Source organism: Arabidopsis thaliana, chromosome 4 (assembly GCF_000001735.4).
Source record: "Arabidopsis thaliana chromosome 4, partial sequence".
NCBI lineage: Eukaryota > Viridiplantae > Streptophyta > Magnoliopsida > Brassicales > Brassicaceae > Arabidopsis > Arabidopsis thaliana.
The window spans coordinates 6,537,723-6,550,214 of NC_003075.7; the positions used below are offsets into that span (position 1 = coordinate 6,537,723).

General features: G+C 34.0%; 3 protein-coding genes and 1 non-coding gene across 8 annotated transcripts; 1 reads left to right on the forward strand and 3 right to left on the reverse strand.

Annotated features, from left to right (window-relative positions):
- Positions 1 to 683: 683 nt before the first annotated feature.
- On the reverse strand, positions 684 to 7,193 carry UBP10 (ubiquitin-specific protease 10). Of its 4 annotated transcripts, NM_001340677.1 has the most exons (15): positions 6,380 to 7,193; positions 5,399 to 5,684; positions 4,899 to 5,111; positions 4,651 to 4,795; positions 4,446 to 4,505; positions 4,231 to 4,329; positions 3,664 to 4,038; positions 3,435 to 3,575; positions 3,155 to 3,325; positions 2,772 to 3,029; positions 2,513 to 2,667; positions 1,883 to 2,416; positions 1,520 to 1,790; positions 1,145 to 1,355; positions 819 to 1,001 (listed from the first exon to the last, which is right to left on the reverse strand). In NM_001340677.1, exons 2-14 carry the CDS (start codon positions 5,548 to 5,550, stop codon positions 1,197 to 1,199), a joined length of 2,733 nt encoding a protein of 910 aa, NP_001328408.1. In that variant the 5' UTR covers positions 5,551 to 5,684; positions 6,380 to 7,193; the 3' UTR covers positions 819 to 1,001; positions 1,145 to 1,196. The 4 variants fall into 4 exon arrangements, with proteins under 4 accessions (NP_849356.1, NP_001328408.1, NP_001328409.1 ...); NM_001340676.1 differs by having other exon boundaries at positions 819 to 1,355; NM_117127.2 differs by lacking the exon at positions 6,380 to 7,193 and having other exon boundaries at positions 865 to 1,001; positions 5,399 to 5,726.
- Positions 7,194 to 7,617: 424 nt separating this feature from the next.
- LCR2 (low-molecular-weight cysteine-rich 2) lies at positions 7,618 to 8,894 on the forward strand (the record flags this gene model as incomplete). The annotated part of the gene is made up of 2 exons (NM_001340678.1): positions 7,618 to 7,678; positions 8,465 to 8,894. 2 exons carry the CDS (start codon positions 7,618 to 7,620, stop codon positions 8,677 to 8,679), a joined length of 276 nt encoding a protein of 91 aa, NP_001319894.1. The 3' UTR covers positions 8,680 to 8,894.
- A 30-nt stretch (positions 8,895 to 8,924) lies between these two features.
- On the reverse strand, positions 8,925 to 9,105 carry MIR5028. Its single transcript, NR_141915.1, has one exon. It is a non-coding gene; the product is annotated as a microRNA ath-MIR5028 precursor (primary transcript).
- Positions 9,106 to 9,512: 407 nt separating this feature from the next.
- On the reverse strand, positions 9,513 to 11,156 carry AT4G10600 (RING/FYVE/PHD zinc finger superfamily protein). Of its 2 annotated transcripts, NM_001340679.1 has the most exons (2): positions 10,119 to 11,156; positions 9,513 to 9,843 (listed from the first exon to the last, which is right to left on the reverse strand). In NM_001340679.1, the coding sequence occupies exon 1, from the start codon at positions 10,923 to 10,925 to the stop codon at positions 10,212 to 10,214; it is 714 nt and encodes a 237-aa protein (NP_001319895.1). In that variant the 5' UTR covers positions 10,926 to 11,156; the 3' UTR covers positions 9,513 to 9,843; positions 10,119 to 10,211. The 2 variants fall into 2 exon arrangements, with proteins under 2 accessions (NP_001319895.1, NP_192798.1); NM_117128.3 differs by lacking the exon at positions 9,513 to 9,843 and having other exon boundaries at positions 9,947 to 11,142.
- Between the last annotated feature and the right edge of the window lie 1,336 nt (positions 11,157 to 12,492).

Consider the following 12,492-nt stretch of genomic DNA (forward strand, 5'->3'; position numbering starts at 1 on the left):
ACAAAACTTGAAATCATATACTTTATATGATAAATTTAAAATCTATATTAGTAATATATATTTTAAATCATTCAAGGAACGGTATACCACGGGTGAGATCCTAAATTATTGGAATTAGAACAATAATAATTTATTTTCTTGGATTTTATAACACTAATAATTTAGCTAACGAGATAATATATACGGATTTATATGGGATGACGGGTTTTGATCAATATTAATAAAGAAAGGTATATTACGGATGAAATCATAAAATTAACAATCAAAATACAATCATACAACCTTAAACACAAAAACATACAATATTAACAAAACAAATATAACTCAAAATACAAGCTATAAAAAATTGACCCGCGGTATACTGCAGACAAAATATTCAAAATTTTAAAATCTACCACACATTGTTACTTAAAAAAATATAGGTTTTCATATCTATACTTCAAAATTTGAAACCTAAATAATAGTAATCATATACTAAATAATACAAGGATAGATATCTATATTTTAAAATACAAATTAATATGATATATCTTCAGTTAATCTTTTAAAAAATAAATTTATATTTTTTAAAGCATAATAGCACCGCGGGTTAAATTCTTAGTTTTATTGATAATAGTAAACGCAAGTTCATATGATGATTGTTAGGCCGAACATGTACCGTTTTCTCGTTATAGAATAGAACCAACTAACCAAGGTGTATCAGGCTTCATGTATGAGGATGTCTAGGGAATTTTTGTGACACAACCATACTCGTGTCCTAATGATAAATTCAAACATCAATGTTTCCTCATAGCTGAAGCTACAAAAGTTATTTCTATATAAAAAAAAGGGAATTATTAATAAGCTTTTTTTTTTTGCATGTCTGCTCAATAATATGATATTATGTATTAATATCAATGGGTTCCAAAAGGATACACATCTTCTTGGTGTTGAACATCACAACAAAGGATCAATCTATATTTCTACACTTCTAAAGCTGTTCAAAAATATTACCCCCTCACCTATAAAATTCGCAAATCAAAACAATTTCCGTTACCTATTACCTCAAATTCCACAGAGATCATAATAACATCATTAAACCGGAAGCAGAACCTCCAACCAAACCACCAACTTCAAAATCAATAAAGAATAGAGGTGTCATCACCTGACATGCGAGACAGATGCGTCTTTGAGAAAAATGCATCAACTCTTTGTGTCTAATCCATATCAGTCGACATCTCCACTGTTTGTGTCTCTGTTTCACTTCTCACTCTTCGGTAGAAAAGAACATATGCAGCTGAGTTTTTTATTTCAGATTCATTTACAGATGACACATGACTGTCGTCGAAATGGTACCATTCATTGTCATCAATCAACTGCATGAAAAATGACACCTAATAATCAGATAAAGAACTCACAGAAGAACTAGTAGCAAGCACAAAGGGACAACTGTCGAGTCTGTAATATGATGCATTTATGCATATGAAGAGGTAAAAATAAACCAAAATAGATAGTGAGACCAAATGTTTAGTCAGCAAACCTTAGCGTAGGCAGTGTAGTGGCCACCACCAAGTCCACCATAATGATTACTAACGGCATACAGTTCATATAGATATGACTGGTCATTCTTGTTTTTCACATACTTGCTCAAGTCTAGATCATGAACTGGGAAATTCACAAACGTATCAATCTTATTCTTGAGATATCTGCTGTAAGTGAACCTTTTTAAATGAAACACAAGAATATCTGGTAACTTCCACAGGTCTAGCTTTTTGTTCGCTTGTCTGTGTTCTTTGCAGCTCGGACAAAACCTGATTCAGAACCGTAAGAAAGAGGGTCAAAGCTAAATCTTAAAATGAGTATCTCAGTTCATGTGATTTTAAGTTCAGGCTACGAGCTATACCACATGTCATCTGGTCCCAGAGGTTCTTCTGCTAAAAACGCCTCCAAACACGAAAACAGGGATATCGATTCTTGCCTTGTCTTCTTTGCAGAGAAACTTGTTTTATGAACCTCCGGAAGATCACTCAAGTAGCTGGAATCATATCTTTCATGCTCACCCTCATTCCACTCGACTAAAACTCTTGTAGCGATACCCAGGCTTATGGAAGATTCAGACTGCAGTGGTTTAAAGTTCAAACCACGTTCATCTGTCAAGAATATCCTGAAGGATAACTCTCTATCAGATGCATCGTCTATCTCGGTATCTGGGGATGATAAAATTTCGGATGCTTCGTCAACAGTAGCATCAGGAAGGTGGCCATTTTCACTTCCGTTATGAATCTTAGATGGGGCATGGACCTTGTGCAGAGGCGACAGAAATCGAGAGAGAACTGCATCAATGTCAGCTCCACTTAGTGGTTCTGTGTTGACATAAGTCACAAAAGGAGTTCCAAAGAGCTTCACATCTCTGCCTCTAACACTCTCCAGAATAGGCCTGTGGAATCCAATAATTATGATCCATAAAGGTTTACATAAGAGGAGAGGAAAATAAAGGAGCTCTTGAGTAACAAATAAAACCAAGCATGCTCACCTTTTCTGCCCTCCATGAAGAATTTCGAGTTTTGCTTTCCCTGATCCTTTCGGCATCTGATTTAACCGATAGGCTACAATATGCTCATCATCTTTTATCGAACTCAGTGAATCCAGGGGATTCTCAAAATATTTAAAAATCTTGTGGTCATATACCTAAGAAAACAATTACAAACAATCGGCAGGGATTTCATTTCAGCCCCAAAAAATAGGATGGAGAAAAATATTAATACAAGAAAGGAACACACCAAAAATCATACCTCTGCAAGTAAAAGACTCTCATCTTCGGCTAATAAACAAGCAGTACCTAATGCGGTAATGAGATCTCTAATAGATCCATTTTTAGGCACTATTACTGTGTATGGCATCGGAAGATGACTTCCATCGCAATAAAACACCGTAACTGTCATGGATCGCGTAAGTGTTGATGGCAAAGGTACAGACAAGTACATGAAGGGATCAAAAGTGATTGATATTTTTCCGCAAGCTGGACAAACCAGAGTGGACTTGTATTGGCCCTGAAAGAAATTGAACACCTCATAAGAACTGGTCGGGAAAATAAAATAGAGAAACTTGTAGTACTTGTATGAAAAACAAGAACCAGATGAACATTCAATGGAAGGAAATGGTAACCGATACTTACTTGACAAACATCAACTATTACAGAATCATTTCGGGCCTTATGATAATTCCAAAGCTCTTCAGCAACTTCATCATCCGGACGACTGTCAGAATCTTTAAGTTCGATGTAAGGTTTTCGTTTGACCTTATTCAGATCTTCATGCAGCCCATCCAATAAGAAAGCAAGCAGTTCCTGAGACAACAATATAATACTGTCAAAGAGGATAGCATAGAACAACAACAATGTCAGGAACAAAGACCTTAATTATGCACCATCATACAGATTAGAGGAAATGACTAACTTGAGAATCATGCTGATTGTAACCACTAAACTGTGGAGCAAATCTAGCCAATTTTGTCTTAAATGCGCGTGGTGCAACTGAGTTCCTTCCTGATGACCATAATTTCTTCAACAAATCACCAAACGCGATAGCAAGCTCACCCTGGAAAATTAAGAGTTAGAATTATATTCAAAATGCATGTGAGTACCATCACATGAGTAAATAGAAGATTTAAGTAGCAAGCACTTACACACATTCCCAAAGGATTATCTCTATTTATGTCGTCACTGTAATCTTGCAAGAAGTATTCAACAATTGGAGGTGTGTGGGCCAAACACTGAAGAGCGCTATTCATAAAGCAGGTATTTCCCAAATTACTCAATCCTGCTAATCCTCCCTTTTCTCCTTTTCCAAGAATACTCAAAGAATTGCTGCCGTCGTCTTCAGAAGTTATTCTCGGAAAGAGACTAAAGTTGGACGTAGTGGAATGACCATTTGATAGGGTAGGCCCCCCAGCAATTGTAACACTCGACCTGGAAGGTTCCAGAGGTACCAGAGCTAACTCATTTCCTGTCGAGCTCATAGCAGACTGAGAGGAAGACGACCCATCAACTTCAAGTAGAATCTGCATGGGATGTACCAGTCAATGTCAAACAAAGAGACGAACATTGATATCAAGTGAGTTAAATGGGATTCGGTTTGTGTCGATAAAAGAACTCAAGAGGCATGCATTATGACAAACTGAAGTCCAAGTGACAAAGGTGATTCATCAAGATTTGTCAATATACATATCACAGACAGTTCTCTAGATACTTACATCTTGGTCCATATGAAGGCTTGACTCTTCCAGGCTCTTGTAAGATAAAGAATCCAAGAGTCCGTTTTTCCTCTTATCGAAGTAATCCCAGATATGAGCCTGCTTATAAAAAAAAATATCAATGTGAGGCAAAGCTGCAAAGTCTTCATAACGAAACAATGCGTCCTTCATCAGCAAAAACTAAAAATAGAAATGAAACATCTCGAAACACACACCTTTTCTTGTGGTACCCCTGTCAAAGCACAAACCTTCTCATAAAGTTCCCTTATAGAGGCCTGAAACACGGACAACCCATGTAAGAAAGGGACCTAAGTGGGGCCTAACAGTTTAAACACAAAGAGTCTTTGGCTATGCATAAGCACCATAAGTAGGTCGCAGCAAAACAAAGAGCCTGAGTAGTATGATGGGGGCACCTAATACCTGTTTTCCCAACCGTATTACAGTTCTACTTTCATCTCGTCCGTCCGTCAACATAAGGCAGAGTGGGTAAACCTCTACACTATAACTCCTAGTATAAAATCCTTGACAGATCAACTTCCTTTCTATCGGAGGACCTCCGCTATACCTGCAAGAGATATAAGACCAGGTATATAAACAAAGAAACTAAATGAAACAATCATGCACCAAAACCTGGACCATGTCCCAATCAGAAAGAACCAAAAGCTCACCATTCAACAAGTCTTTTCCAAACTTCTTGAGGAACTAAAACGTAGTCAACCCGTTCCATCAACAATCTACGAAGTTGTGGATCATTAACGTCGCTTTCACTTTCGATAATATCATGGTTATCAATCGGTCCTGGCCTTGAAGCTTCAGAGGACTCTCCACTTATATATTCTTTTGTCGATTGCTCAACATATTTCTCCCAGCTTGTATACCACCTGCAATAACACAAACATTAACCACGACTCAGAACACACATATTTTATTTCCTCGCCTAATCTTAGAATCTACAGAATTCATCACAACATCAAACAATAGATCCAAAACACAGATACCAAAAGAGGAAAATCTACAGATAGATTTGAACAGAGAAGCATTACAACAATCAATCTAAGAAGCAATTATCATAAACATTCATTCATGCAATGATACTACTTGGATCATCATCAGCATCAGCTAACAAAACGCTAAAAGCAGAATCAACTAAAACCTAAGTGAAGAGAACCTTTTAGAGATGACAAAATACAAGTTCCCTTCCTTCAAATTATCCTCCGATTCGGTAATCAGCTCCGATACAATCCGTTTCTCTTCTTCAGGAGTAGTCGGAAAATCACAGACTCCGTTCTCGATCATGAAATCGGAATTAGGGATCGTCATATTTGAAAGATGAACCGATCAATGGCAGCAAAAAAAAGATCCAAGATCCTTCAATTCGAGACGATTTCAGAGGAAACAACAGCGACAACGTGCAGAGAATCGGAGAGGGACACGAAGAAGAATTCGGAGTAACCCTAGATTGGAGGAGAAAGAATAAGAGTCAGAGAAAGGTCTTTGATGGATTCACGCAAGATCCCAATTTATGGTCTGTGATGTTTTCCAATTAACAACGGCCAATTTCCAAAGTATCAATTTTCTACTATGAATTAGTATATTCATTTTAAAATATTCAAATTTATAAATATTAACTTTATAAGAGTTTTAAAATAGAATAATATTAAAATTTATAAAAGTTTATAATTTTCATAATATTTAAACTCTATATAATGTCTAAAATCTAATTAATATTTAATGTTTCTAAAGTTTGAAAACAATTATATACTATTTAAGGCATATAAAAAATTCAAGTAGTATTATCAATTTCCAATCTTTTTTTCTACTATAATCAGTTTTTATTTTGGAACTTGTTAAAAGGGAAATTTCTCAACAAAAAAAAATCCAACTATTTTTTTGCTGAAAAAAATACCCATAGTAATTTAATTTCTCCTCTAGCCGTTAATTCTTTAAAAAAAACTCTAATTATTTAATTTTACTAGAAAAATATCCGAATGTTTCCGTTGCTCGCATATAACTTACAAATTTCTAAGTTATGAATTCTTAAAAGGACTTTCACTAGTTACGAAGTAATTTTGGTTCTTTAGAATGATTTGCCAAATTTTGTTTTTTTTCTTTTGTCAAGTCCATTACATAGATGCATCGATTCTCTTACCTATGTGGCCGAGGACATGACATGAGATGTGAATCGATTTTGATGAATTGGTCTTGCGCTTATCATCTAGGAACCTTATCGCTAAACTCAACTCTGGCCACGTTTTATGAAAGCATAAACTTGATGATCCTTGATCGGTGGTGCGACTTTGATAATGGATCCTCTATGTACGTTCACTTTAGGTCGACAATATTTTAAAATGATCTCAAGTATCTCACAATCACCAACATCTTTACGGATCAGATCAAGCTCCCACAAAAAATTATTGCATCTTCCATGAGAGATCCCGACCTATTTCTTAGAGCTACAAAGCTAAGGCTATCCGACTATGAGAGTCTTCCGAATCCTTATCCCTCGCTCAATGAGAAACCATGAATTCAATTGGTTTCTTTATGGAGAAACTAACCATCTCCTTCTCTTATACGAAGAGAACTCTATTTACAAGTTTTCATCCTCAGCTTTTGGCTTCTAAACTGTGTAAGCTACCGATCTTCCTTACCTTTATGATAAACTGTGTAAAACGTCTCATGCAAGCAAGAATCAAAGTCTTGGAATTTTTTTCAACATCACGAAATCAATCAACCGTCACTATCGACTCACCATGGATTTGCTTGTGCCAATTTCCTTTCTAACATTTGTCTCCAAGCGCTTATGAATCACAAGTCGGACTACCTAATCTATTGTTATGTTGCATTAGGGAACACTCTATCTTTTCATGTTATAAACATTGGGATCTTGGAATCATTCCTATCATTGTACTTTGATTTGGTTTGTTTTGATTGAATGAATGAAATCAAGTATTTGCACAAAAAAACTGAAAAACAAAAGTCTATTTCAATAGTTACATTCTAAATTAATTTTTCCTTTTTATGAAAACCAAAATGCTATTTTTATAACCTTTTCCATTTTAGTATATCTATTCTCTAAATTATATATGAATTTTACTAATTTATCACTTTTACTTAATTTGGAAAAATATTTTGTATAGGACTAGCTGGTAAAAAGCTTTTAACATATCAAATGAGTAAAAAGCTCAATCGGAATTTAAGGAGATAGATGGCTTAATATAGATAAGTTATAATGTGGGATATACCTAACTTCTTATATATATGTATGCTTTCTTCGTTCTTTTTTTCTTTTTTTCTTTTTTTCTTTTTTTCTTTTTAAACACAATCAATTTTCAGATTAAAATATATATATATATATATATATATATATAATCATTTATATCAGCTAAGATGAATAAAAACATTATATTCTCGTTTACCGTTCTAACTCTCTTCGTCATTTTTGTGCAAGGTTTGTAATTATTTTATACGTAACATATAGTCTTTTTAAAACAAATAAATACAAATATCATATAATAATTTTGTTTGTTCAATTATGTTATATAAAATTTGTTTCAAAGTTAAAAATTTCACTATCTAACTACATTATATTGACTATTGAGTAAAGCTCTTTGATGAAAACTTTATATAAAACATAAAAATTGAGTAAAACATTTTGTGCTAGACCAAGAAAACCGATACCCAAAACGTATAGTTTAAATTTCTTCACCTATTTTTGGTTAATTTCTTATATTAATGGTCTTATTATATTACGAAAATTTATATTTGCTATACATTTTCTCGACATGTTTTCTTTGCTTCATTTTCATTAACAATAGTTTCTTTTTTGTGCCCTATAGAAAATGTATTAAGCTAGATCTGTTTTGTATAAGAAATATTAATATTTTGTTTTAAAAAGGGTAAATTTATAGAATATTTTGAAAGTACCTCTATATAATTTATTTTTTAGTTAGAGATAAACTATTTGATAATATGTCTAGCTACATTTTTCTGCTTTCATAATATTTACGTTATAGTTTGTTTAAAGTAAAATTATATGACATTTAAAATTTAATTTATATAATTTTTTTAGTAAGAATGTTATGTATTCGTCAAAACTAATGACAATTGAAAAAAATTGTTACTGTAAATATGTTATTAATATTCAGAAAAATCTGTAGCACAACTATGTTTTACTAAACAAAATAAAATTTTTTTTTTCATTACAAGAACTGATAATTTGTTTTATATTTACTAGTAACAGGAGTTATCGGGAATTTACAACAAAGAAGACAAATGAACCAAACATGGTGTTCTAGGCCTCTACTTACCCATAAACAAACAGGGAAATGTGTCATCGAAGATTGTGAATCTAAATGTAGGCAGAAGTGGAAAGGGAATGGTACTCAGGCTACATGTCGTAACCAGTGCAACTGCCATTTTCGTTGTCCATGGATTCAAGGCCAACCATGAAATTTAAGGAATCAATGTTAAATTTCCTTAAAATAAGTCTTTTCAAAAAGTTTCGAAAATTATAGAAATTCATTTCAGTAAAACTCATATCATAGTGACATAGTGATACTATACGTCTAGTACTAATGGTAATCAAATAAAATATTTGTTCCTAGTGAGTAGTGACTGACTTGTACAAGTGTCTTTATTGAATTTTGATATAGTATCCTTTTATCACCTTCATAGAAGAAGAGATCAGATCCGAGCATCTCAATAAAACTCTAGCTCTGTAGAAAAATGATCGATTGGGTTGAAGTTAGAGTTGGATAGGGTGCTGAGGAGATAAAGGAGTCGCATGCAACTTCCTTCTCTTTTCAAGACCCGATTTAACTCTAGCATAAACCCAATTGATCATTATCCTCAGGCGAACGAGTTACGGCAACGACGGTGGCTAGGGTTTCCTCGGACTCTCTCTAAGATTTTGACTAAGGAGAAAATTAAGGAGACTACCTATCTATTTATAAGGATATTAATCGGCTAGGGTTTTCTTTTTGTCTAACGAAATTTTAGGTTTACTCTCTCGTTACGGGCTTATATGGATAATTAAGGGCTTTTCTCCAATGAGTTTTAATGGATTTACATGAGTTTCATATAGAATTGAGACTTTTCTTTTACTTAGCGATTTGGATCCTACAACAATGGCCACTAAATATGTGCCTACCAAGCGACACAAAACATCAAACATAAACCATGTGGCACTTAAGATTTGAGCTTCTAGCGATTCTTGAAGTAAAGCCATATCAGATGGCTGATGTTAGCTTGCACAGTTGCACTTAAGCATAAAACAGACTCAATGCAATGCAATAACTTTGGCATTTCAAGTTTATTCTTGTTCCATAAAGCACAAAATTCTGCATATACTCCGTAAGTTCCGGAAACAATTTGGAAGTCGCACCAACGCTTTGCAGCCTTTCATATTCAAGAGAAGAGTTTTTTGGAATACAAGTAGGATATCAGGACCCTTTAGTGCACTGCCTTCCAACAAGAGCTTTCTTATCTATTTGAAATCACCTAAAATTGTTCATGGTGAGAATTGTCAGAGAATTCAACTTCATCTATGGAAGGACGGAGGGCGAGGAGAGTCCGCGAAGCCTTCAAGATTTTGAGCGCCTACTAATCCTGAAACTGCGAACCGCTCACATGAATGACTAAGATTGAGTTAATCATCAAGATAAAACAAGCCTTTCTTGCTCCTAATTTGACCTACACAAACTTATAAACCAAGCAATCGAGTTTATCATCAATGGAAAGAATTTACACTTTTTATTGCATATTATGTGGATGTTAAGTATCCTACAACTGTTAGTTGATTGCAAAGACAAATGAAACCATGAACCATTGTGGTTATATCTGAATATAAGGTTAAGAATCTAAACTAGTGACAAAGTTATAAACCTTACCATTCTTGTGTAAGAAATCTATTAAAATAAGAAATGTTGGTTGTGTAACACATAATGCCTCTTCTGTATCCAAATCAAAGCCTTCTTACATCATTATTCTTCCTCTTTATCAGCAACTTTAACCTTCTTCTTTACCCCATCTTCAAAACCACCCACCGACTCGTTTCTCCTCTTATATATACTCAAAGGATCACAAAGCAAGCTCTTCTCTTTCTCTACATCACTCTCAATTTCTCTAGAACCACAATTCCTAGCATTGTCTCCCTTACCATCCACACCGTTTTCTTTCGACATAGACAACAAAACACCAGCAAGATTACTATCATCTTCATCCCCAACAACATCACACACATTCTCCTTCTCATCCCAACAAGGAAACTCCCTACACTGAAACCTAAACTTCTTAGGCACATAACCACTACACTTCCATAACTGCCGACTAAAAACCGAAGAAACACATTCAAACAAACCCAAATCACCACCAGGAACTCCTTGTACATGAACCCTTTCTTCAATTGGTATCTCTGAACAAGCCTTCAATACAACACTCTCACTACTCTGCGTACATAAATTCTCCATTCTCAACGATTTAGTAACCGATAACTTGGACAATTCATCTTCATTGTTTTTTATCTTACACTTGTGGCAAACAAACAAATCATCACCTTTAACATAACGAGAACACCATGTATGAACCCAAACACCACATTCATCACAATCAACCATCTCTTTACCATCATCAAAATTCACACCACAAACACAATCTACTGTCCATGATTCATAAACCCAATCTTCGTGTGGCTTCATCTCAAATTTACCCCCAAAAAAAAAACTCTAAATTTCTCTGATTCTTTCACAAATTAACCCAGAAATCTCCCTGAATATCGAAGCTTTGTCAAACCCAATTCGTTTCTTCTGAACGACGATTGTAATGTTACGCGAAATAGCTTTGCGATTCTTGATAGAAAAAAAGCTATCTTGACGTAAATCTATGGTTCTCGCTTCCCATTTCTGAACGAAGAAGACGAAGATAGGAACCATAATTACTAAAATATGGGCCGGTATGGGCCGGGATGGGCCGGGATGGGCCGGGATGGGCCGGGATGGGCCGGGCTTAGAGGATAGGTACTGTTTTTTTTTTGTGGACGGACCAAACGATTTCATTTAAAAACCAAAAGCAGATAAAAAACAGAATGGTCAAGCTCAAAGAGGAATACAAGCGGAAATTAACGGTCAAATAACTAAATCATAATGAAGTTAGCAAAAATATTTGCACGTATAATTTAGCCTAAAGACACGTGTAGAAGATGTGTTCTTCTGAAAACCACTCGTCACGTCGTAGTACCAAAATCTTCTGGGTCGATCATATGAAACCGCTTCAAAAAGATTTCGAAAACCGCTAACTTCGGGGAAGCTATATCACTGACTACACCCAATTTGATGTAGTCTAGGATCAATCTTTCTATGTACCTTGAATAAAAACAGAATGACGAAGATATTACTTCTTGAGCAATTAGGGAAACAAAAAGAATTTGGAAGACATACAGAAAAATCGAAGGAAAGATATTGGAATAGAGATATTGGAAGTTGAAGTTTTGATTTTTAGGTTTTTTTCTTTGATCGTTTTTATGCTAATTTTGTGTTTGTTAAAGCTGAAACTTCAATGAGATGGCTTTGATTTATGATTTTTATTTGGGAATTTTAGTTTGTAGATTTATGTTTTGTATGATCATTGAATCTTTGAATAACCCATGCACTAGTAAGATGTTATATTATAATATATGGATACTAGACTTGAATTGTTCTAATTAGTAGGAAGAGAACTATTGTTGATAAAATAACATGTACAACTAGTGTACCTGTTAGACTATCTACATTAGTTACATGGTTACAATGTCCACTTTTCTCTTTTCAACACTCCACATTATAATTCAATACCTACATAATTTTTACTTACTACAATAGTTTTGTTTAATAAAATTACAACACATTACCCTACCATTATTTTATATTTTTTATTTTAATTATGTTTATGTTTTTTGTGATTAATTAATTACAATTAATATCAAATAAAATTAAAATAAGTAAAAATTAAATATTTTAAAATATGAAGGATAGTTTGGAACAGTTGACGATATAAAGAAATTTGGTGGATAACCATAATTTGTTATATTATGTTGATGGTTAGGAGATTGATGTTGGGTAGTTAAAAAGGTAATTAGAAAAATTTTGGGAGTTAAAATGATATTATTATGATCTATTTCACTAAAAAGACGGATAAAAAATAAACAAGAGTTTATGAAGGATGATAGCAAAAGTTTAATTTAAAAAGATGGGGTTTTTGTGTCCAAATTAATTAAAACAAGTCTTTATT